This window comes from Leuciscus leuciscus (genome assembly GCF_965113295.1).
Source record: "Leuciscus leuciscus genome assembly, chromosome: 9".
NCBI classification, from domain to species: domain Eukaryota; kingdom Metazoa; phylum Chordata; class Actinopteri; order Cypriniformes; family Leuciscidae; genus Leuciscus; species Leuciscus leuciscus.
In genome coordinates this window covers 17,076,837-17,104,344 of record NC_138733.1, presented here as the reverse complement: position 1 = coordinate 17,104,344, position 27,508 = coordinate 17,076,837, and the positions used below count along the sequence as shown (strand labels likewise).

Sequence of the window (27,508 nt, the reverse complement as noted above, 5' to 3'; positions counted from 1 at the left end):
AGATTTATATTTTAAAATGCTGTTCTTTTGAACTTTAGTTTAAGAATTTAAAGATTTCTGAAGGATCATGTGACTGAATCCTGGAGTGATGATGCAGAAAATTCAGCTTTAACATCACAGAAATAAATTACATTTAAAAAAATATATGAAAATAGAACAATTGCAATAATATACAATATTGCTGGGTTTTTTTTATCAATTACATGCAGTCTTGGTGAGCATATGGGATTTTTTTTTTTTTTTTTTAACATTTATCAAAACAGAAAATTGATGGATGATAGGAATAAGATAACTATAACTACACTAACATAAATATAATATTATAATATTTGAATACACAGGACGCATAATCCACAATAAACCGGTCCAAATCATGCAGAGAGGTTTTCTCTTCCATGTTGGCCGAGGCATGAGTGTGTGTGTATAGTGTTACACTTCTATTCCTGGTCAATGTGACCCAAGAGTGCTGCTAATCCTGTTTCTATGCAGCCCTTCCTCATTCTCCACACACTGTTTGCTCAGTCTGACTATCCACACATGCTTTTATTTGTCCTGAACGTGTACTGGCAACCCTGCTGGAATAGTTGACGGAAAGATAAGGCGATTTCTCCTTATTATTCTGCTTTAAGTACCCTGTTGTCACCGTGTTCATACATAACCTCCTCTGAACTAAATGTAAAACCATCTGCTCAAGAAATGGCCTCCATCTAAGAGGTTGGTCCATGTCTTGAAACTTGAAAGTCTTTTTTTGTGTGTCATCTACATTTTACATGCAGAATGATTTGTTACAATGCATTTTCATAGCCTTCACATGAGATTAAACACTTGGTGTCGTGATCATTGTGATTTATCTCATTTATATTTATCTTTGGCACACATAAGCTGTATCATTTATGGCTGTGAGCCACATGATTTCTGGTATGTGTGGAATTGGGGAAAGGTTAGAATGAAAAACTGGGTTGCTTTAGTTTTTGACCTTTCCAGACGCAGTAAAACTTATTGCCATGGCAACCGTTGAGCGTTCTTTTTGGCATTTTTGTCTTGACGTCTTCTGTCTCCTGTTCACATGCCTGTGTTTTGAGTTGGAACGATTTGGGACCCGTGACTCACCATTCTCTGTTCTGCCAGCTTTATTGAGATCTAAACAATAATGCAATAATTTATGCATTGGGTTTGACACAGATCCAGCACTTTTATTTTTACTGAAAGTGCATGAGGCAGATCTGTACTGCTCTGTTATCTGTGGTTTGGATAACAACTGGTGTGAATAACTCAGTCAAAAACGACCAAACTTTATATGCAGCCCTTTTCATCGCTGTGATATAACAAGTCAAGATGAAGAACTGGGTCTCTGAGTCACTATTGTTTCTTTTAGAAGAAATTTGAACTCTATCCACCATATTTGTGATGCACTACTGTTGTGCTATACAGTAAGGTCATCTGTTTTTGTATTGATTTCATGTGTTAAAAAATGAAGAGATATGGCATTTTTAAACTTATTTGGAAAGTTTGGTCTTGCCTAGCTCATAAAACACACTTAACATTGAAGGATAAATAACTAATTTGTAAACTAAATTGTACTTAAACTCTCTAAAATGTTACATTATTTATATTTGGGGTCTAAGAGATTTATAATAAATTATACAATTATAATAACAATATTAGTACTTAATTATATTATATAAAGATTTTTTTTAATTACTTTATATACAATTAATATATTGTAAATAATATATTATAATGTATTTAAATATATACTGTATATTTAAGTATTTTAACTAAAATAAAAATATAAGATGAACAAATAACAAATAATCTTTATTTTAAAAAATGACCTTCATTGCTATGTTTTTTTATTACGTTATATATAATTAATATATCGTAAATAATATATTATAATGTATTTAAATATATACTGTATATTTAAGTATTTTAACTAAAATAAAAATATAAGATGAACAAATAAACAAATCTTTATTTTTAAAAAATGACCTCCACTGCTATGTTTTTTTTAATAACGTTATATATAATAATATATTGTAAATAATATATTATAATTTATTTAAATATATACTGTATATTTAAGTATTTTAACTAAAATAAAAATATAAAATGAACAAATAACAAATAATCTTTATTTAAAAAAAAGACCTTCACTGCTGTTATTTATTACGTTATATATATAATTCATATATTATAAATAATATATTATAATTTATTTAAATATATATACTGTATATTTAAGTATTTTAACTAAAATAAAAATATAAGATGAACAAATAAACAATCTTTATTTTAAAAATGGCCTTCACTGCTATGTTTTTTTAATTATGTTATATATGATTAATATATTGTAACAATATATTATAATTTATTTAAATATTTACTGTATATTTAAGTATTTTAGCTAAAATAAAAATATAAGATGAACAAATAAACAAATCTATTTTAAAAAATCACCTTCACTGCTGTTTTTTGTATTATAATTAATGTATTATAAATAATATACTATAATTTATTTAAATATATACTGTATATTTAAGTATTTTAACTAAAATAAAAATATAAGATGAACAAATAAACAAATAATCTGTATTTTAAAAATGACCTTCACTGCTGTTTTTTTTAATTACATTATATATAATTATTATATTGTAATAATATATTATAATTTATTTAAATATACTGTATATTTAAGTATTTTAACTAAAATAAAAATATAAGATGAACAAATAAACAAATAATCTGTATTTTAAAAATGACCTTCACTGCTGTTTTTTTAAATTACATTATATATAATTATTATATTGTAATAATATATTATAATTTATTTAAATATACTGTATATTTAAGTATTTTAATTAAAATAAAAATTTTAGATGAACAAATAAAAAAATAATCTTAATTTAAAAAAATGACCTTCACTGCTATGTTATTAATTTATTAGTCTTGTCAGGTGATTTTGGCATGGTTACACTTGCACTTTCTTTAATGAGCTTGGCTTCTCACAGTGCAGTTATGGCTGTTTAAGAGGAACGGTGGGGAATCAATCTCTCTGATTAATGTTGGGGAGACGGGCTGTGCATGGGGAACAGACACTTTCCTGCTGTGCTTTCCAGATTCACGCGCCTCTCTCCTCTCTTTGTCATGCGCCAGTGAGGCCTGTCTTCTTGCAAATGGCCTCATGAATTTGATTACAAAATGGCTCTTAGTCATGCTTTGCTGGGGATGTCATCTATGACAAGGGGAGGTTATTTAGTGGTTTTGCTCTTCAGAGCAAGCCACACTGTTCTGGAAAATGTGTCTTATTTCAACAGAAATGTAAAAAATGAGTCATCGGTATGCTTTATACTTTTTGCGCAATATTTTTCTATTACTCCAAAGTTGCTGCAGATATTTAGTGGTTTTGAAATAGAGGAATTCACTATGATAATGGAACAATAAGTAAACATGAGTCTTGTCAGTTCACGATTCCTTAAATTTTTTTTTAAAGATTGTGCTTCTCTAAATGATTTGCATTTTTTAAAATGCCCCTATTATGCTATTTTAAAGGTTCCCAATTTTATTTTGGAGGTCTCCTACAATATGGTTATATGCATCCAAGGTAAAAACAAAACAAAAAGCTTTAATTTTCCCATTATATTGCACATCATCTCTTTTCTCACTGTAAATTAAGGACTCGATAAAGGATTCAGTCTCTCTAAACCCCTCCTCTCCGAGAGCCTGCTCTGCTCTGATTGGTCAGATGGCCCAGTCTGTTGTGATTGGTCTACTGCTTACAGTGTGTCTGGGAAATGAAACACCCATTGCAGATTCTTAGCTACAACTACAGTGTTTGAGGGCAGGACAAAGTAGACATTGTTCGCGGGCAGCCAAATGAATACCATAGGCTGACATTATGCTAATTTGTTACAAACTTACGTAGATATGTTACGGAAGTGAGACTGGAATTGCTGAAGATTCGTTTCGGCAGTTCAGAATACATTTTTTCTTTCAGGAGACAATAACTTTATTTGTCATGCACTTTGATATTTAATACTTTGCAGACCTTTTACATTCACAAACAGCTATATTACGCATTGGGTAATATTCAAGAGGAATACAAATTCTCTAAACTGCATGAATGGACCCTCATGCATTGTTTGGTGTGCCTCTCGAGATTCAGATTCATGATTTGCAAAAGTAATCTTTAGACCTCTTTGCAAACCAGTTTTAAGGATTCAAAGATTGATCAATTGATCTTTGGCATCACACAAACGCACAAAAATAAAGAAATATATACTAGTATAAATATAAACTGAAGGGAGATCTCAAAAAAGTGCTGATTCAAAGTAACCGAACTGAACAAAAGGTTCACTGATTCACTGAAGCTTTACTACTGTTAATTTCTTGCACTTTCCAAACACAAATGTAAGGAAAAAGGTCTGGATAAATGTATTGGAGTAAAAGACAAAATTTTCTCTTTAAAATACAGTGAAGTAAAATTGAAGTTAAGAAAAAAATTGTTTAGTAAAAGTAGAAGTCAAGTGAATAAAAATGTGTAAAGTAGAACTTTCCAAAAATACATATAATAAATGTATTTGTAGGCCTACTAAGTTACTACGCCTCGGTTTTAAAAATAGGTAAAAAGGCTTCATTGAAAGCACCATGATCACACATTCATACCTGCGGCGAGGGGCAGTGCCACAGGGGGCTGAAATCGTTATTCATTACATCTCCTTGACTTCCAAAAATATCTGTGTTAAAAGTATCCATAATGACTGGCAGAGAGAGGCCATCTATAAACAGCAGGGGAAACACTGTCCGTGTTTAACTTTGGATTTTACCCCTATTGGTTTTTCAAACTCAGTGCCCCCTTCAGAACAGAATCATCTGTGACTGGGCGGTTTGTGGGCTTGATGTCTGATGTTCTTTTGAATATTGTAATTGGGCATCATTCAGTAGATGCTGGCAGCACGTCTGAAACGCATGGCGTCCGCAGCGTAGATCGATGGATAGATTCCCTCCTCAGCAGGTGTGATTCTTGGCTCATGTATTTTCCCTTGTGTGCTGTAGTGTTGTAGATTACCCTCCATCGCTGCACTCCATAAATCTACTTTCAGACTCTTCACTTAGCATTGTGGGTAAATCCATCAACCTTTGAGGCACTGTAGTGGCCAATCTGAAAATATATAATGGGTTTTCAGTGATTTTCACTGACACCTAAAGTGTTAAAATGCAGGTTGGTCATTCACTGCAAGCTATTTTCTTCTTCATGAGACATTGTGTGTATCATATTAACTTATGTAATATTACTGCACTGTTCTCAGTATGGCGGACACCATGGGGATTTCTTACCTCCTGTTTTACTGTTGGTATTACTCTATCAATCATTTCGTGGATGCCAAGACTATAAACACAGACCTTTTCGCTTTCTGCCACACATAAACAAAGACATTATATTTGATATCCCACTGTTCTCTGCATAATAGGAGCTATGTGTTTATGTGAAATGTTGCACTGAAAGAAAGCTTACAATAGTGCTCAACCACTTCCTGGAACTTTGCTCTTCATAGTGATAAAAGGTAACTGATATACATAAATACTGCTGAACTATGCTCTGCAAAGAATGTTGCTGCCTTAAATGTTTAAGTACAATCAACTTGGATGTTTAAGTCATTTAACTTAAATTACATTAAACTGACTTAAAAAATTATTTGAATCTTGTATAACTTAAAAAAAAATTGTAAACTTATTTTGATGAGTCAAAGAAAAGTAAAAACATGTTGTCTTAACTTATTGATCGTAAAAATTATTTTCAGTGTGCCTGAGTAGTAATGAGGGTTTACATGGTTAGTAGATCTTAAGGGCGAATCTGCTACGTTTTTATAGTCATGGGGCAGTCGTGGGTAGAGAGTCAGACTAGTGGTTAGTCTAATGGTTAGAGAGTCAGACTAGTAACCCGAAGGTTGCGGATTTGATTCTCAATACCGGCAGGAAACGACTGAGGATCCAATTGCTCCCCGGGTGCCACATCAAAAATGGCTGCCCACTGCTCCGGGTGTGCGGTTTGCAGTGATTCTGTGTTCACTCACTGCTCCTAATGTGTGTGCACTAACTTTTCACTTTCTTTTTCTTTTTTTCCTTCTGTGTATTGATTGAATTGCAGTCTGAGCTGTGGTCTGGAGCTCATTTGAGCTCTGCTTACTGCTGGTTTCCCTCATGGTGGAACAGTGAAGCTCAGCTATGACAATGCATGATGTTTATTTCGTTCAATGTAAATTTGGGATATTTTGAGGCCCAGATAGACAGATAGATTTTCATTATTGGAGTCAGATGAAGTAACAAGGTAATGCAAATGAGAAAATGTATTTAATGTAATCTTGTCGTGTTGTGTGGTAGATAGATACAGATGGATAGATACAGATAGATAGATAGATAGATAGATACAGATAGATAGATTATATTATATTGAACTAAGTGTTTTCAATATCTGAATCTAGCCTTTGTTAAACCAACACACCGGAGGCTCTGATCTAGTGGAACACGTGTTTCGGGTATAACTCACTGTAATTTTAGAGTTTTGCAACCATTTCTCTTACAGCAGTGCAGATGAATTGCTCAAGCTTGCTTGCCATCACAAGCACATATTTACCACATTACTTAAATGCTGTGCATAATTTTTAATGGCACATTTGTACAATCACAATTTGAGCACAACGCTTGTAGTGTAAAATAGGAAGGAAGTGGAGCTGCTGTCGGTTTGTTATTTGTTGGCTTGTTAACATTGATTGAGCTGTCCAGAGCGGTTCGTGCTGATGCAGTGGATGCCACGGTTACTGTCTGTAAAAACAATCAAATATGATTTCGACAAGGACCAAAACATGACATATATGAAACAACATTTGGCTGATGTGGTTTACACCACAGACCTCAATATACTGTTGCTTTAAATAAAACATTTTTTGAGCAGGCATGTAAACAAGTCTTTTCATTAAAACACTACACTGTAACTTGTCTGTTCTACACGTGTGTTTTGTGTATTATGATTTTCTTGTTTATTTTCACCGATAGTTGACTTTGAATGTGCAGAGCACGTCAAGACTTGAGCAATCCTCTTGAAGAGTCTTGTTGACAACAGCCACCATCAGTTAACAAATCCATATTCTTTTATTCACTAACAACGTGAAAGAAAACACATCGATGTGAGAATAAGTACACAATTCACTTTACTTGAGCGGTTCTTAGTTTCATTGTGTGCTCTAAGCGTACCTTGTCCTGTCAGAACCTGAGGGGTAATCAAATGTTCTTCCTGGAACAAAAGGGCATCTGGCACTGTGCATTCATCACACATCTGCTACGGCTGGAAAGGTTTCCATGAGACCTTTACCTGCCTTCAATAAATACGGTGATTGGCCAGAATAGATCAGGCAGATTTATAAGTGTTTTTTGATGTTGTTGTTTTTTTGCCTTGTATAATGTGTTAACAGTGTTCAGGACTGATAAATAATAAAACAGATAAATGACAGATGTTATTGTATACTATAATTACACTGAAAAAAACAACAAGTAAAATTTACTTAATTTTTCTTTGGCAAGTTTTTGCACAGATATTTTTTAAGTAAATTTCACACGCATATTTTTTAAAGAAACTAAGTAATTTTATCCTGGTTAGTAAAAGGTTGAGTAATATCTGTTTAGTTGAAGTTTCCTTTGCAATACATTTCACTCAAACAATATAGCATTGAATTAAACCACACTTTTAAAGTATATGCTTTACTTACAGTAGAAACATCTAAGTAATTAAAACAGTAGATATTGTGTGAGACACCATATCTACATATCAGAAGTTATGCGTCATGTGAACGCAGAGACCTACTTGGTTGACAATACACAATGACGGAAACATTTGATGGATCGTCATTATTTATTCAAGGCCCAGTGCATGATGGGAACACCAGTGTCAGAAAAGTTGAGTAATTTAATTAATTATATAACGTTGATATTTACGCTTTCATTTCTACATGCTTGAATTGAGTACTGATATAGAATTTACTTAGTTTTTTTTATTCTTGCCTGAACTAACTTTTTCATGTAAATTACATTGTTTTTTTCTGTAGTATTTACTTCACCACAAAATCATTTTTATCAGTGTATGTAAGTAAAGGTAATCTAAAAAACAGAGAGAAATATGCATTCACAAATAAATATGCAATATCAATACATATTCAATATTGACAATACAATAATTAAAAAAAAGAATTGACCAATATGGTACTGATATATTAAAAACTTTAATATACAAGGCTTGATTTGACCTGCCGGAAATTAATTTATTTGTTAAAAGTGATCTTTATATGACAGATGGTTGGACAGAAGCGGCTCAAAAATAAGAGGCATTGGTGACATCAGCAAAAAAAGAATTATAAGACCAGAAACATGTATTAAGAAAGTAAATAGGGTTAATTTAGATCTCATGTTGACTTTAACTTTTTACACAGAGTTTGGCTTGTCTAATTTTCCCCTCACTCACCAAGCCAGGAGTCTGATCCGACACCAAAGTGTGAGATGTTCCTGCTTGTTCATGTAAAACGATGGCAAATATTCATTTCCCCCCTCCGTACCTCCCACATTGCGGTACAAAACTGGTTTAAAACTTCCAAGATCATTTGAAATGCTTTCTTCAGGCATATGTTTGATGTAAAGTGTATACACGTTCATTCTCAACTTCATAATAGTTGTTTTGGTTTGTGTGCAGGCTGTATGCTGTGTTTCGGCCAGTCCGCATTCTTCCGCTTCAACCACCCCGAGGAGGCTTTCCGAATGAAAAGCATGATGCCTGAGGGAGGACAGAAAGCCAGTGTGAAAAACTGGGCCCTCACAGGTAACGCAATATCCCACAGGAGAACACAACACACCATGACTCTGGCATGAATTATCTAACGCTTACCTCAAAGCCTGGTGTTAAGTAGAACGTCATTTGTGTGGAAAAAACATTCCTTCAGAGCTTAAAAACCTTGTGTGTACTGTCTGGAATAATAATACAAAAGAGTATGTGACATCTATGACATAATTGCATATAAATGTGCTTTACGTATGTATCATGTTTAAAATCAAAACAGAGAAAACAAGTGGTGTAAGAATAAGAAACAGATCCAGATTTACACATGGGACATTTATGCAAATTTGGGCTTACAGGGTGTTGCCACATGGCTGAATGGCAAGGTTTGTTTCAGTAGCACAGGTAGCAGCTTTCAGCTGGGCCCTACTGCATTTCCGTTTCAAACTGTTAGCAATACAAGCCTGCCTCGATCCCGAGTAGCACCATGCAACTTTTATGAGAAACTCATTCCTGTGGGTCTCCTGACAGAGCACTCTACATCTTCTACTCCCACTCACAGTGCTACACAGCAGCCAATGTTTAAACAGAGCATTTACAATATTTACTGAGTTGTTTTCCTGACTTTTCCTGTTGTGTGGCAGAAAAGGACACGTATAGCATATAAACACAGCTGGTGCAGTGCATTTCCTGAGCTGGTAATAAATTCTCTCCACCATGAAAGAAATTATTTTTATAAACAACATACGGCATTCCCATTTACCATTTATTTGTTCTTATTTACCCAGTGTCTAAATTATATATAAAACTACATAGCTAAAATATTTTTCAGACTTGCATAAAGCTGTTCATGCGCTTTTGGCATCTGATATTTCTTTATAGACTGATTTATAGAGGAAAAGAACCCCCTTCACACTTTCTCTGTGCCAGAGCTATTTCCTCTTGCATCTCTTTTCCAGTTCAGACAGCTTTGTTGGCCATGCTCTGCTTATTTAAAGTTGAGGGGTATCTTTTACAATATCTATTTTTATCTTGCCACCCACCCTGCTCTCCAATCCCCTCCTAACTGTTCCCCTCATATTCCCTCAATATCCGGCTGCCTCGTTCTACGTTCTTGATGATATCTCAGTATGACTCAGAGAAGCATGCAATATTTTATTGTTGTGTCTGATTATCCCACTTCTTCTTTGGCTACTTAACATAAATAATAATAATTATATTATATTATATTATATTATATTATATTATATTATATTATATTATATTATGTTATATTATATTATGTTATATTATATTATATTATATTATAAACTAGTATATACTGCATATCAGCTACCAGTTTGTGTGAGAAAAAAAGGAGCCTTTTTTATTTAAACCCACAGCCACATCAGTGTCCATTTGAATATAGCATGAAAATGTGCACTGTCGCTTTAAGAGTGTAGGCCCCGCCCCTGCAGCCAGCAGTCAGTCACATCAGCACCGTGGACAGGGGAGGGAGGGGGACTCAGCGATGGTGTAGCGGCGCCAGGCTCACCAAGCCCGGCTGGAATATCTCATCTGCGGCGTTTTACTCTTGCCTGGGTACCGTGTGACCGGCACCGCTGGTCTAGGTCTACACTCGGAATGCGGGAGCAGTTCTTTTGAATCTGAGCTCGGTTATGGGTTATAAACCAAACGCAACGGCTTAGCGTTTCCACAGGCGTGTTCTCATCTGTAAGTAAGCTACTGATCATTATAGACTAGAGGCTGTATGTGTCAGGTCGGCATACGGACGTATAACATATGTATCTTTTTATAGTCGAAGCTGACGTGTTATTTTGTGACATGGAATAATTAATGTATTATCTTCATCTTTGTGTTTGTGTATTCTTAAAACCGTTTCTTGTTCAGTGGGATTTTAATGGAAAATTAAGCCAGAGGCATCGTCAGCTGCTCTGACTTATTTCTAAACCACGATGACTATAAAAAAATAATAAATAACACTTGGAAAGGGGGTTGTGTTTTATGCATTATTTGTGAGGAGTTTGAACAGAGAGTGTTTTGTAATCAAGACAGAGATTTGTGGGTTAAACGAATTAGCTGGTAAGAGCAAGATTGATCAAGTTTTGGATGTTGTGAAATCTGTTTTGTGACTCACAATCTTATACAGACTATAAAGCACAAATCTAATGAGTTTGATAAGTGTTACATTTGGGGTGTCAAATCAAAAATTATTATTTTGTTCCAAATTGACAGGGAAAAAATCACAAGTTGGGCATTATTTTAAGTATTGATTAGATCAGAGGTTTTCAAACTTTTATGATGCCAAGGACCCCCAAATATTACGATTGTTTTAGGGGCCCTTTCCTAAAATATAAAGGATCCCTGTATTTTATACAGGCCCATTTGTAATGTGAGAAACATCGTTAGCATGATATTATAAAACATGTTGTCTAAAATTAAACAATTGACTTTTGTTTTGTAATTCTACTACAGCCAAGCAAATTATTAGAAATTATATATAAAAATTATTTAGAAATATAATAACAAATATATTTACAATAATCCCCACCCCCCCACACACTATTATACACTCTAAAAACTCCTGGGTCAAAAATAACCCATAATGGGTTATTTTTGACCCAACTCCTGGGTTAAAAAGGGACCAACTAATTTATGGGTTATTTCAACTCAGAAAATTGGGTTATGCTTTTTGACCCAAATTATGGGTTAAATACCTGAACCAAATGTTGGGTTTAAAAAACCCAACATCTGGGTAGAAATAACCCAAAAATTAGTTGATCATTTTTTAACCCAGGAGTTGGGTCAAAAATAACCTAACTTGGGTCACTACCCCAGTATGCCTTATTTCAGAAAATAAAACTTTGTTTTACATTATATTACACACTTCAAGCACTTTTACATTTTTATTGCATTAAATAAAAATCTATAAGAAAAAACACACACTTGGACATGTTTATTTTCATATTTATTTTAGGTCACACTGTAATAACAATATTAGAAATAAAAAATAGAAAAATAAACAACAATTCTCAGAAGAGCCTCAGGAATTTAAGCCAACTTTGGGGACAAGATTTTTGATAGTGTCCTCATCAAAGAGAAGAAATGCCTCCTCATCTATCTGAAAGACAGAAAACAAGACAACATGAGTATTGTTAATAAGTCGAGACAATTGTGAACCACTCACCAGACACTCTTTCATTATCAAGCTAACAAATAATCACTTTTAAGGTAATGCAGTGGCTTTTTATTTTATTTATTTATTTTTTTACATGGCCCAAATTGCTAGTTAACTAATGTGGTTCTTTTGCAGCATTAACATTACCCATTTTGTGTGAATGACATATTTTCTTTCTTTAAAAAGTGTAATGACAGCCCATTCTTATGCATAACAGCTTAAAGACAAGGCACAATAATATTTTAGGGTTGTACATACCCCACTGTCGAAGAAGTTGTGACTTTCACAAAATCTTGCACTGACACATTTAAGTCTTATAAAAAAATAAAAAAATGTAGGCATAGAGAGATGATATAAGGGCAATAAGAGTAAAATGCTCACCTCTAAAATTCTCTGTCAGCTCAGACAGCTGCCACTCAGTTAGCTTATCAGCGACAAAACTGTCCATTCAAAATGACCTGGAGAGCAATATAGAGGTTAGCAACAATTTGAAGACTTGACCCGCTTCTTTAACTCTCACTACTTCAGCCAGTAGAGCACTGTATAATATGATAAGCACGGCACAGCTGGTAAACATAACTCAACTATTGTGTTGCCTCGTCGCTCTGTAGCCGCGGCTATGGGGCTCGCACACCGGACGAGAAGCGCTGCGTCGCGTCTAGGACAACTCGAGGTATCGCTCACCGGACGTGCACTCTCTCAAGGGGCTCGCACACCGGACGCGAAGCGCTGCGCCGCGTCTTTAAAATTCGAACACATTATTCTCTATGAGTGTAACGGACACACACACACACACCGGCGGTCTGTCCGCGGCACCCAGCAACGGCTCAGGACCGTGTTCAAAATCGCGTCCGGTGTGCGATAACGTTACCTCGAGTTGTCCTAGACCTAGATGTTGTCGTGATAGCCGCGGCTACATGCCAACCACAGAATTACCACGGCTAACGCTAGTCTCAACGTAGCAACGTGTTTATTTATTTATTTTTTTAGCAAATGGTGCTAAACTAGCAACAGGGACATGGACACAGAAAAGTTAACATTACATCAACACTGAAAATACTCTCTTACCTTGAATATAGATGAAGTTGCACCGATGAAGCACAGGCCAAAACGGATCGAGCGCGAAGCGACGGTTATTTCAAACGACTGTTGTGAGAAAATTCCAGAACAACTGCGAGAGAGAGAGAAAGCCAACCCTATAACCCAGAACATGGGTTACTCTTTGAAAAATAACCCAGAAACCCAAACAACCCATAAATTGGGTCAAAATATTAGCCCTATAACCCAGAAAATGGTTACTCTCTGAAAAAATAACCCATAATTTTAACCCAACACAAATAACCCAGAAAATGGGTTGAAGAAATAACCCAGGATTTTTTAGAGTGTACTATGTTATTTGTATAAACCTGAATTTAAGTATTTCCCCAAAAAACAAAAAACATTTTGTTTAATCAAATGTATTTTAATTGAATTGTCTTTCATAGTAGAAATTGTTCCAAAGCAGCTTTACAAAGAACGTTACCATAATATTACCTTGCAGCCCCCTAGCTCCCCCTTGCAGCACCCTGGGGTTTCCGGGACCACAGTTTGAAAACCCCCAGTTTAGATAATTACCATCTTTAGTTTGTAGGTCTGTCTCAGTTTTAGCAGATGAACCATTTGAGATGGTCAGTTGCCTGAGAGATAGATTGAATTACCAGCAGGGCTGTCTGTGATTTAGCTATATGAGCACATATTCATTTGACGTTTATCCTCTCAGACTGGAGCCTGGCAGACTTTTTGGTAGCCACTTTTTCTACTTGAGCATTCGTCTTCTGTGGGATTGGCAGCAGTGTTAAACTTGGAGGTTGTTGAATGGGGCTAATGGATTAAATGCATCTCTGCAGTGCCAAAAGAGCTGCAGGTACTTGCATTAAAAGCTCAGGTGTAGTACTGAGGATAATAACTGGGGTTATGTGAGGAGAAGAAGCCAAATGCATCCACTTACTCTTAAGTGCCTTTCTCGTTTTCTGTACTCGGATTGGCTCATCTGGCTAGTGATGGGAATTCATTTTGAGAATTGATTATTTTGAACCGGTTGTTTCAGTTAACAAGTTCAGCATTTTATTTACATCATGTAATGATGTCATTTAGACACAAAATATTAAATGCTCCAAAACTTTGTCCCAGTTCAGTTTAGTTTGTTGCATGATTCAGCTAATAATAAACTAAATATTATTTGTTTGTGCAATAAACAATACTAAAATTAATTTACATTTATTGGCTGAAGCTTCTGTAACTCATTCATTAACAGTCATTAACATATTTCTAGTATGTTTTTTTGTAACATTTCTGCTATTACACTAATGTAACTTCCTTTTTGATCCGTCAGTCAAAACCTTAAATACTGTCCTAGTGCTCATTATCAGCTCACCTAATAGTTTGAAAGAGACTATTCTCGATTAAATTATTTGGTGATTTGTCGACAAATCGTTCAGACTGGCTTTGTAAACCATTTTCACTGATTCACTGAAAAGATGGAACGGTTTAATCATGAAACAATTATCAATCTACACCTGAACTGTTCATAACTGTAAAAGATATGCCTTTTGATTTTTGTGTATGGCAAATCCTTATAATTGTTATCTTTTCCTTCAGATTCTGAGAACTTGGTCAATGGGAACCAGCCGTCAGGAGCGCCAAAATCTCACTTGGTCTCCAACGAGAGAGTGCGCCCTGAGCACAGTGCCATTGTCAGTTCCATTGAGAAGGACCTTCAGGATATTATGGACTCATTAGTCATGGATGACCCTCAGCCCTCTTCCTCTGAGTCAAAGAAGCCCTCTGGTCATCCTATCTCCCAGTCTCCCCTGTCCCCCATGTTAAATGGAGGGGGCCGCTTCCTTCTCTCACCCCCAACGAGCCCTGGTGCTATGTCTGTGGGCTCCAGTTACGAGAATAACTCCCCTCCTTTCTCTCCACTCTCGTCCCCATCGGCCGCCAGCAGTGGCAGCTACACCAGTCCCTCGCCGAGTGGTTGTCAGGACCAGTTTCACACGCTTCCTCCTGTGCCAGTGAGGTCTTCTAGTTACAATTACACCAGCCAGCCACCCATACCTCAGCCACGGACCATTCTGCCCAGCTATTCCGGTGGCAGCAGTGGGCCAAAGGTGCCTGAGAGTCCCAGACTCCAGCGAAAGGCTCTTTTAGAAGCACCGCCAAGCCCAAAGCCAAGTCGTAGGGGGTTGAACCAAGACAGCTTGGTGGCTAAATCCCCAGACAGCCCCATACAGACTCACATTCTGCCCTTAGTCTCCATCTCTACTGCTCTGTCTGATGCCCCATCTGTCAGTCGGGTACCAGTTCCAGGTAGTCCCAGATTCACCCCCAAATTCTCCACCACATCCCCATCCTCCTCACCCTCTAGTCCCAGATCCAAAACTGCCATTGTTCTCCAGGATCGCCCCTCAAGTCCTTTCCGGGAACAGCCTCAGCCAGACCGCTCCTTGACGTCCAGCCCCTCTCACCAACTCTCCCCACCCTCGCGATCTTTCCAGCCCCCCTTAGACCCCATTGTCCACATCATTCAGGGTGGACCTCCACACCCGCATCCTCGCACACTACAGCCTCCAGAAAGTCCGCGGCTGGCCCGCAGGAACCTTGAAGGGAGCAGTATGAGGGAACTTCCCCCTCTCAGCCCCTCTATAGCCCGCAGGGGGGTTCCTGTGCTCCCAGGAGCTCTACCAGGAACCCTGCGAACTCCAGAGATTCCATGCCCAAGAATTGTGCCAGAGAGTCCCAGACTCCGACGGAAAGCAGGGTCTCCTACGGAGGAGCCGTTCAGTCCTCGTGGTGTGCGTGCTCGTAGTCCTTCACCCACCTCCGGACTGATGGGGGAAGGCAGTGGACGGAAGGGCAGTTTTGGGAACTCGCTGTCTTCGGCCTTCAGCCTGGGTTCTCTACCTGGGTCATCGCCCCGATCCAGTCCCAGAAGCCACCGGAAGATGTCAGCAGGCCACAGGGACCACCGGATGCCTCACCCAGGCATGAGGGAGCGCAAAAACAGCATTACGGAGATCAGTGACAACGAAGATGATCTTCTGGAGTACCACCGACGCCAAAGAGAAGAGAGACTCAGAGAGCAGGAAATGGAGAGGCTGGTAAGTGAGATGCACACTTAAAAATACATGCATTTATATAACAAAATATAAAACCAAGTGAGATTTATGAGAAATCTGACTTCACATATCCACTAAAATGTCCTTGAGACCGAAGTAAAGTGCAGTTAGCTCTGAGGAAATGTCTAGAGTCATTTGTTTGCTGATGCCCACTTGAAAGCCACATCATAGTATAAAGAATCTGTCTAAGTAATATTCCCCGTCTCTGTTTGTACATGTCATGTACGGTGCTGCCTCTACATGCCTTCGGATGATATGTAAATTGCAAGTTTCTGCAGTTAATATTTTCCAGAAGAGCTCCTCAGTGTACACTGATGGCTGAATCTAATCTTAACACACCTAGCAAGCATTAGCATTTGTGCTTTTGGTGAGAATGCAGGACATTTGGAGGAAATGCTACTACACGTCTCTGGCAGAACTGACACACTGACTAATCCGCTGTCATGCTGAGGCAGAGGGCTCTGATTTTACCATGGCAACCCCATTGTTTGTTGTCTCTTTTATTGAGAGGTGGGAGGGAACAGTAGACATCTTGGTCCGGTTTGCAGCCCAGAATGAAGCCGCTGAGACAAAGGCCCCTGTGAAGTTTTATATGTGTTTGTGTCTGAAACGTCCCTTGTCTGTTTCCCTTGTAATTACCCATTGTGGCTGTTTATTTCTCTCAGAAAAGGAGGTGATCTAATTGAGCGTACAAAGTTATGCTTCAATACTCACAACAGAGAGTATCTAGTATGTTATTTGCTAAGCATGTGCAGTTCTAGTAGATGCATTTAGTACGTTTATTTGGCTTTTTGCCGGTTAAATGTGCTGGAATAAATGTAGAAAGAATGAGCTAAAACAAATGAGCTCAACATGCCAATGACCTCATCCCCACAAATGTGCTTTCTCCAGAAAGGTTCAGTACAAAATAAGTCAAACAAAAAATGACCTTTGATACAGACCTTGTTCTGAAATATTTGCAAATTGTTGAGTGTATATAGCAAAGAATGTTTGCTTGGTGAAGTAAGATCTGACTTTCTATTTATTTTTAATTTTTTTAGTAACTATGACTGTCAGCCATTACATCACTCATTATCAGAACCATCTGTCTTGTGAATTGACTTTCACATAGATATTTTGACATGATCTGGTGGCTTCTGTGGTCCATTAACAAACAGCCCTCATCTGTTTAGGCGGTTATGTATCTATACAGCAGTTTGCATTTCAATAAAAAAACATCAGAGTGTGATGCATCTGACATGCGAATCAGCCACGTTGAGCTCATTTGACTGCCCGGTGGCTCTTGTTGAGAAGGAGCGGGAGACTACCTAGCATGACAAGCAGAAATGTGCTCCAGGGAGTGTTGCACTGGGTTTTGATTTTTGGGTTTTGACAGCTGACTGTCATACAGAAGAGAGGCCAGCCCAGGACTGTGGCAAAACATCACGTAGCATGGCACGGCACAGAAAGCATGTTCACTGCAGGAATCAGGAAGGAGACAGTGGTGTTGACCGCAGTCTGCTGACTAAATCTTAGCCTCCATGAGCAAAGGTGGCAGATTTCAAATCGGATACTTCCAAGGGGTCCCACAACTAGCTATGCAATGAATTTGAATGCTAACGGATTGGTTTTTAGTAGTAGGGGTGTACAGTTAGCTATTTACTAGAACATTTTTGAGTAATGCACCTGGATTTTTTTTTTTTTTTTTATGAAACACCGACACCGAATTACATTTTTTTTGGGGCTGAAAATGTTTGGTTGCCAAAATTTCAGTGCAACACTAATTTTGAGTAACTAGTCACTGGATTTTGTTGCATAAAATCTTTGAACAATACTCAGATCAAAATTACAAATATCTGCGTATTACGATTTATTATTATTTATCACAAAGTCAGATGCAACTAAACAGCAAGAAAAGGGTTTTCTTAAAGACTAATTGTCAGTAGGCCTTTATGTTCAGGATAAATATGATGTTAATGAGCTCTATGAAGGACACCACTTAGCAAACTAAGAGCATCTAAATTATTTGGGTTTTTTTCCAAGGAAAATAAATCATGAGTATGTCTCAAAACTAAACAGTTTTTGTAAGTATGTAAGTGTATAATTTTTCTTCATTTTTTGCATGTACAGCTGAGTGAATGTGAGCCAGTTCGGTGTGCAGTGCATAATTTATCATCCCTAAACTGCCACAAGGCTCCAGAGGCACACATGGTTACCTTAGATACAGCCTTGGCACACACACACTTGACATATGGCGTCAGTCACTAGAAGACTTTTCTGTCAGTCAGCTCGAGTGCCATACTGATGCCAGCCCTGCTAAAGATGACCTCGTTTTTTGAGAGCTCCCACAATGACATCACATTTCCATTACTCTATAAAACTGACATTTGCTGCACAGTGAAAGCAGAAGTGTCAGTGAGGATGCATACTGTTTTAGAGAGATAAGTTTATTTACTTAAACAGTGGATTTTTTTAAGGGGACATATCAAATTGATTAATCACGATTAATCGCATCTAACAAGTTTGTTCACATAATATGTCAATTAATCAATTTGACGGCACTAAATGTATTGTATTACATTATTTAATTTTATAATAAATATAAAATAATAAATATAATATAATGAAAAAACCTCTTTCATGATATGTCATGATAAACCTGAATTCAACCTGAATTCACCCTATATATATATATATGCACTGTATATACACAAACATTTATTATGTAAACAAACTTTTATGTTAGATGTGATTAATCGATTTGACAGCACTAATTATATTATATTATCAGGAGAATTTATTAGGATTTCTATTTGTGCTACCCTTGCTGACATTTTTAATTACACACACACAAAAAAACATTATGATATAACTCCTTTAAATGAACTGGAATGGTTGTAGGTTTATGAGGGATGATGACAGATTGATTGTAAGCTGTTCTACTATGAAGACATAACCACCTCCACACTGTTTTTAGGGCAGACACGGGTCATCTGCACAGGAGACACAAGGGGGTCTGTATGTCAAGCATCTGTCCCACTGCTCTCATGGATTAGCACACTCTAAATATATCAACTTTCACTGGCCACATTATGCAAAAACATCAGTGTTTGTAGCTGATAGACGGAAGAAGAGACAAGAAGTATCTATTGTGATGTGTTAACCCGGCATGCAACTGCGTTATGACCCAGTAAAGTGCAATTAGAATCTTTCGATGAAGATAAAAGCTGTATCCTCTGACACAGCAAGACGCATATGAGCTCCCTTTGGAGCATTTTGTAGATGGTTTAATGTGTTTGCTTCCTGTGCTCTTGCAGTTCAGTGTAAAGTGAGTTATCTGCTCCGGGACGGACGAGAGAGAGAGAATTTGGGTAAAAGAGACAGTTAACTGACTTTCTGTGGTGCTGATTATCTGGGTCAGTGGCAGTCTTTACTCATTCTGACTCGGCTCTTGTAATTAAGACAGTGAAGAACAACACTGAGTGCTCTTAGCAACAGCACATTTTGTTATATAAAGCAATGTTTAAGGATTCCCAGAATGATCTGTTCGACATCTGTGCAGGTGACCATGTAATCCTAAAAGACACAGCCATTGATTCTAGAGTTTGATGCTTTCATGAAGGGTTTTGTTTTGGTTAGATGTAGGCCTGTCACGATAACAAATTTTACTGGACGATAAATTGTCCAAGAAATTATTGCGATAAACGATAATATTGTCGTTCGAGACCATTTTCATCTAATATAATGATAATGGCATGATAATGGCATAATAATGCAGGTACACCTTTTCAAAGATCTATAAACTTTTATTTCTTAAGAATAATAAACATTGAAAACGGAAAACATTTTAAATGTCCACAAAAAATGAACAAAACAACCAAAAACAATAAAAGCAATGTCTGTTAACAAAAAAATTCACTTGAATAAATACCAAAAACAATAAATAAAATGGATGTAAACAAAATTGCACTTCAAAAATTATTAAACATTAGGCTCAGACATAAATAGTGATACATTCCATAACAGGCAAAACTGCCGGTTAGGACATTTGTAAACAAATTTTAAAAAGCCTCAACAGGCCATATCACACCATTTAGCACTGTCCTCCTGTTACTTTGTCGACTAAACAAACGCCCGAGTGATTGTGTAACTTACTGTCGGGAAGACGGAGATGCACTTTATTGCGTGTATATGCTACGCACTGAAAATACTTGGTTAGGATTAGGGGTGAGGAGTGCGTGCGTATTACACGCCATAAAGTGCGTATCATATGCACGCAAAAACTATTTTTGGCGTATAAATCAATATTGAAATGGCACGAGAAATAACATTCGTGGTATAGATACGCATTTTCATGAGATCGGGCTCGCTGTCGCGTTTGGCTTTGAAACCAACTCACAACTAGCGTCTTCTCTCTCTGCCGGCGCTTTCCCCTACAAAGACCATGTGACTGACAAGCGCCGCGGCGCCGCCTCCCCACACAAAGACCATGCAACTGACAAGAGGGTTCACTCCTCCTATACGCTAAGGAACCGAGAGTGGTCATCCAGTCTCTTTGGTAGAGAGAGAGAGAGACATGAGGAAAACAAACAAGCATGCAAATGGAATTATCGCCGCCGGAAAAATTATCGAGCTCATTTTTTGTATCGTGCGATTAATTGATTTATTGACTATCGCGACAGGCCTAGTTAGATGTTTTTATCCTATACTGTCCATCACCTTTAGTGATTATGTTCCCATGATTTAGATTAATAAAGACTAGTGACTTCATTAGTGGTGCAAGTATCACTATGACTGTTGCTTTCTGCTTATGAACAAACTCCAAACCCCAAGTATTAAACATCATTGCATAGATCGTCCCACTTGTTTTGTGGTACCACCACAAATGAAACCTCAAATAGTACAATTCGTGGAACACACTAACGATTTGTGGAGGATAAAAAATAAAGTCTCCATATCTACAGCCCAAAATATCCTAGATATCATAAAGCCAACATTCTACTTCCAAGAACACTCTAGCAACCACTTAACAACACTCTATACAGCAACTGCTCAGGAAACGCTAAAACTATTCAGAACACCTTAGCAACTACTTAGCAGTACTCTAGCAACTCACCAGGACACACTAACACCATGTGTACACCGAATGTAACAGCTTGATGCTGTCTACACTAAACACGACAAAGCGACCATTGTAAATCCATTTGTTCTTCATGTCAGAAGTTGCGCGAGTGCTTGAAGTATGTCAGAAATAGAATGGGGCATCAATTTGTTGCATCGCACCGCATCCAGTGTAGACCGCATCACTGACAGCATTGTCGCACCGTTCGCGTCTGGTGTAGACACGGTGTAAAACTACTCTGAACACCTTAGTAACACCCTAGAAACAACCAAGAAGACTGTTGAAACTTTTTGGCAACACCATAGCAATCACCCCAAACAACCTAGCAATCACTTAACTATAGCAGTCATCCAGAACATGCTGAAACAAGAAATGCAAACAGTGACTATTTTTGAAGTAGTTTTTATTTGTAAAAACTGTAAATTCAGAAATAATAATTGTCTTTTATTTTTTAGGATTAAACTTTGTAGATCATTTCGTACTTCCCCATGCAATATTACTGTAAATCTTTTTCATTTTTACAGTAAAAATGCTACAGTAAAAACCTGTTATATGGTTGACTGTAAGTCTTACCATATACTGTATTTACGGTAAAAAACAGAAGTCCCTGCATGACATCACACAGTTATAGTTTATATAAAGAAGTTTCTTCTAATTTTATGTGAACAGTGATGTATTTGAATAATATTTAGTATTTATTGCATTATTTTAGTGTCATGTGTTACCCTGGTGTTTCGTCCTTGTGTGTATGACCCTGTGCACCCTGAGTATATGCCATGATAGGGGATTCTTTTTTTATTTAAAAATTTTTTTTATGTCACACATATAATGTAAATGTGTGAGATAAAATTCTAATTATTCTTGGCCCCTTGTGCAGAGACCCTCCTCTCCCTCCGCAACGGTGTTTTAGATAAGAGCTGACAGTGAACTGTAACTGTTCAAAAGCGTGCCAGCCTGCCAGGGGATTCACACGAGAGACGGTTAGTTCTGTCCTCTGCTGCATCTCGATGATCTAAGCTTGGCCATGAAGCGACTTGGGGTGGGAATCTCTATAGGCACCTCACGATTCGATTTGATTACGAGTGCTGCGATGCGATGATAAAACGATTATCGATGCATCTTTCTTTTCTTTTATATATATATATATGCTACAGATTTTCTTTTTTCTCACTGTGTGACTACTTGGTATGTGGTTTATAACAGAATTCTGCGCCAAATTTGAATGCTTCCAATTAGATCTCGCTGCGATGTTATTGATTCTGCTGTGAATTCAAACGCGTTCTCACTGGATTTCCCAGCGCTGTGTAATAACAGTGTCGCGTAATTGAGATCGACCCACGAGCAAACCTATTCTGAGCTCGCGCCATGTCATGTTCATGTTCTCAACGTTCCGCGCAGCGCCGCTCAAACGAATAGTGCGTTTTCGTTTCACTTTCGTTTCGTTTGCCGATTGATGTTTCTCGTATGTAACAGAAGTTGCAGCTCTTATCAATTGGACAACGTGGTGGTCACACGGTCACACCAGTGCGACCTCTTGTCGCCCATTTGGTCGCAGTCTGCCCACCCAGCAAAAACTCGTTGAAAAGACGTTGAAAAGACGACATTGCCAGACGTCTAAACAACGTTAAAATTTGGTTGAAAAGTGAAAGGTGAAAAGCCGTCTTTTTCAGGTCGTTGAAAAGACGCCAATAAAAGGACGTCCCAATCGCGTCTAAATTAGGTTGTAAAGTGAGTTGAAAAGACGTCTTTTTCAGGCCTAATGTCAACCGTGAATTTATGATTATATTTAATATTCATAATAAGACAATTCATAAAAGATTTGCAAACCATTTATTGACACATCAGATACATCTTTCACATAAAAAACACTTTCCTGATCACATCTTAAGCCTGCATTTGATCAAGCATACTCTAAAAACAGTTATATTGTGAAATATTACTACAATAAAAATAACATTTCATAAATATACATGTAAATATATAGTAATGTGTAATTTATTCATGTGATGCAAAACTGAATTTTCAGCATCATTACTTCAGTCTTCAGTGTCACATGATCCTTCAGAAATCATTATAATATGATTTGATTATCAAAAAAAAAATATTATCAGTTGTACGGCTTCATATTTTTGTGGAAACTATGATACAGTTTTCAGTATTCTTTGAATAGAACTTTCAAAAGAACAGCATTTATTTGAAACATATTTTTTTTTTAAACAATTATAAAGTTTTTACTGTGACTTATCAAATTTTTCTTTTCTGTATAAACATTTTTTCAAAACAATAAATCTTAAAAATATTGAAAATGTTAATAAAACAGAACAATGACCAATTATAACCACATTAGAAAACAGTAAAGGGATAGTTCACACAAAAATGTAAATTCTGTCATTAATTACTTTGCCTCATGTCGCTCCAAACCATAAGACTTTTGTGGAGAACACAAATGAAGATATTTTTAACAGATGCCTTGTGTGTGCAAACAATTACGTCTTTATTCACAAATGATGTATCTCCGACGCATGTTGCGCCATGAGATCGCTGGCTCTCTCGCCAACACAACACTGATGAATCGTGGTGCTCCGTGAACTCGTGTCAGAGATGTATTTGTGAATAAAGATGCAATGTTTTTTTTTTGCACACACAAAGCATTCACTTCGCTTCATAAAGTTGAGGTTAAACCACTGGAGTCATATTGATTAGTGTTATAATGTCTCTAAAGCTTGAAAGTTGTAGTTGCATAAACTGTGAAATGGAGGGACAGAAAGCTCTCAGATTTCATTAAAAAGATCTACATTTGTGTTTCAAAGATGAACGAAAGTCTTACAGGTTTGCAACGACATGAAGGTGAGTGATGAAAATGTTTGGTAATGTTTGACGCATTAGGTAAATCAGTTCCTCAGGGGCACCAGTAGATCTCTGACTGATCTCTGATCTTCTGCTCCTTCCACCATCCCAATCCTGGATTATTGAGCCACGGCAGAAGTTTCCACTTTGAATGCTTTAGCCTGGCTGTTTTTTCTCCAGCATCTAAAGTGAGAAAGAAATCAATAACCAAAATGTAAAAAAACAATGGTTGTCCAAAATGTGAAGTATACACTTGAGTTTTCCCTCTACATGTACGTGTTTGCTTGATTAGACATTACCTGTCTAGCGACGTATGTTTATGCTGAAATATAATATTGGTTTGTGTTTTAAAATCACCTATCACATGTCATTTTGTAGCGAACTTGAGTAGCAAGTTCAAAGTATCGTGTGATTAAAGTTTTGAGCTTCAGAACTTCCGATAACATAGTGAGTTTTTAGGGAGCGAATGTTTCAGTGCACTGTAAGGATTTTGTGATAAAGACAGCCCTTAACCACTGACTACTGAGCTAGAGACCTGAGTGATATGCACCCAGAGTTATGCACCTTGATTAGCTTGTTCAGGTCAGGTGTGCTGGACTAGATTGGAGTAAACCTCTGTATGTAAGTGGACCTTGAGAGACAATGTTGAGATCTCCTGCAATATGTTCTGAACTTACAACACTGGTGTCCAGACCAAAGTTCTGCAGAGTTTCTGGTGATCCTGGATCAGCTGCTCAGGTCTGCTTAATTGGGTTTGGAGCTAAACTCTGTGATCAGGACTAGATGGCAAACAATACTGTAAAGGGGAGAAGACAAACAATATTATTATGCTATAAATAATTTGTTCTGTGTTCATCTGCTTACCTGTACAAAGTATGCATCATGAATAAGCGTATATTGAATTTGATCTTTTAATTACACTGTTTTACTACATTAATACTAACTACAAACCTGATAAAAATGACTGGGCAGTGGAGGAAAGCCTTATTTTGCCCTCCAGGTGGGCGTAATGGTGTGACGTCACGTGATAACTATGAATTAACCATACAGTGTGTACTTAGGTTAAATAAATTAGCTTATTTCCATGTCAGCAAAACCTTTACAAAACTATCAAAATCTCTCATCTAGACTACACATAAGATGTGATTAAAAGCCCAAACTTACAGCTCAAGTCTACAGTTAACCTAACATAACGTTACCTCTAGTTAGCCTAACTGTTGAGATGCTAACGGACTTTTGTGAAGACACTAAACCATTTCTATAAAGTAAATATTCAACCGAAGCGAGTCATTTACATGAAAGAAAGTGTCAGGAACATTTGTATGTACTATTTGTGTAATTTTATGCTCTAAACTTACCTTAAAGTAGTTAAAACAACAGTGAGAGACGGAGCTTCGCTGATTGTCAGTTGAGCTGCCCTCGTTTCCATGGTAACGCCCTCCGTTCCAGTTCAAATGCGGCTTGAATGTACAGCGCGCGCGCCCATTGAAACATGTAGAAGTCATGCACGCAGCATTTACATACATTTAGATTGATGGAGTGAATTATATGATAATCAGCTAAAATATCCTGAAACCTGATACATTATTAAGTGGATAGTAGGCCTGTGGGCATTGCAAACTGTAAATGGAATGAGAATATGAAAGCATTGAAAATGTAAAACAATGTTTGAAGTCATTTATAGGCTATATAGGCTACATATAATATATAGGCCTACCTTTAGAAATGGTAAACGTGGTGTAGAAACAAAATAGCAAAAACTACATGATATTTATGAACAGATGTAACACGAGGAACAATTAAGCTTCATGTTCTAAGTATTTTTAAATGTATTTTAAATATACAAAATGTATTTCAATATATTTAACAGTGCTGATATGTGAATATATTAATATGCAGTTATTAATAGGCTATTTAAGTGCTGTTGTTTATCGGGGTCTACGGTGTTTAAACTACTGTGATGTTTACTGTTTTTATGGATGCATTATAGACATATTTAATGTAGGCTAATTGTTAACAAATGTTCAGAAATAGGTGTAATAATATTCAGCACAAGCGTTTTCCAACTAGATATGAACCACTAGGGTGCACTTTTTGCTGGATTTATGCCAAATCATGTAGGTATGGTTTGCGAACGTATAGGTGCTTACAAATAATGTATTCCTGGGATGTGCAGTGACACGTAACTTTGAAACTATTTCTACAATCTATTTCTTCACTTGCTACAATAGACTTTAATTGTATTTATGCTATATTAGGGCTATATGTGGTCTTGGGCTAAATAAACAAAGCCAAATTGTCAACATATTTTTTTGGGGCTAAAATTGGACCAAATCAGACGGACCAAAGTCACCAAACAAAGCCCAATTTTCAACGTCTATGTTTGGGCTAAATTTGGACCAAACCAGACGGACCAAACAAAGCCCAATTTTCAACGTCTATGTTTGGGCTAAATTTGGACCAAACCAGACGGACCAAACAAAGCCCAATTTTCAACGTCTATGTTTGGGCTAAATTTGGACCAAATCAGACGGACCAAACAAAGCCCAATTTTCAACGTCTATGTTTGGGCTAAATTTGGACCAAATCAGACGGACCAAACAAAGCCCAATTTTCAACGTCTATGTTTGGGCTAAATTTGGACCAAATCAGACGGACCAAACAAAGCCCAATTTTCAACGTCTATTTTTGGGCTAAATGAAGACTATGACGGGCCGACTTGATTTAGCCCAAAAAACAACGTCTTAATGACGACTGGTGCTGGGTGGGTGGAGCCCTACTTGCATAAAGTGTGGCTCTTGTCCAGGTCCTTTTTCCCTTTAACTTCATAGAAGCCAAAGTTACGCTAGATTTTAATGCAGAGGGTGCCGGTCGGATTTCTCGCTCAACCTTGCGTCATGCGTCTCTGTTACGTGCACAGCTGCACGCCACAGACTGTGGCATTACGTCATCAATTAACATTTAGAAAATCGATTTTTTACATTTGTGATTCGATTCAGAATCGTCCACATCCGCATCGCGATGCATCTAATAATCGATTTCTCCCCCACCCATAGAAGCGTCACAGGGAGTCAAACCGATAAACCGGATGAGGCCATTGACCACAGGCTGATATCCTCACCTTTTTAATGCATTTGTACACATAACAGTCAAGGTCTAATATAAACCACTATTTATGGCTTGTTCTTTTGCCAGGTATCTAAAGGCCCTTAGAGAGTGTCCTGTTTTCACAGAGGATATTGCATCCCTCATGTGAATTATATGCCATATTCTGTACAATAGTAGAGTCAAATACTCAAGTTTACTGTATCTTGAGCCTATTAGAGCACAAATAGACCTTTCAGTCTACTTTCAGAAACACAAGCGAGAGTACATAATGACAGAACTTTCATCTTTGGATGAGCTGT

At 37.1% G+C, this 27,508-nt stretch overlaps 1 protein-coding gene and 2 long non-coding RNA genes across 14 annotated transcripts in view; 1 reads left to right on the top strand and 2 right to left on the bottom strand.

The window, feature by feature from the left end:
• Nucleotides 1-27,508, top strand: part of phldb1b (pleckstrin homology-like domain, family B, member 1b) — an 83,283-nt gene that overhangs the window by 22,723 nt on the left and 33,052 nt on the right. For 11 of the 12 annotated variants that reach the window (XM_082180998.1, XM_082181001.1, XM_082181002.1 and 8 more), the window contains 2 exons: nt 8,738-8,863; nt 14,634-16,135. In XM_082180998.1, the coding sequence (XP_082037124.1) occupies nt 8,738-8,863; nt 14,634-16,135 (1,628 nt within the window). Of the gene's footprint in view, nt 1-8,737; nt 8,864-10,302; nt 10,532-14,633; nt 16,136-27,508 lie in introns of those variants that run through there. The other variant, XM_082180997.1, reaches the window with a different exon arrangement.
• On the bottom strand, nt 11,770-13,379 carry LOC309507013. The gene is made up of 3 exons (XR_014208989.1): nt 13,065-13,379; nt 12,378-12,454; nt 11,770-11,939 (listed from the first exon to the last, which is right to left on the bottom strand). It is a non-coding gene; the product is annotated as an uncharacterized lncRNA (long non-coding RNA).
• LOC309507014 lies at nt 23,068-25,596 on the bottom strand. Its single transcript, XR_014208990.1, has 3 exons — nt 25,460-25,596; nt 24,779-24,897; nt 23,068-24,284 (listed from the first exon to the last, which is right to left on the bottom strand). It is a non-coding gene; the product is annotated as an uncharacterized lncRNA (long non-coding RNA).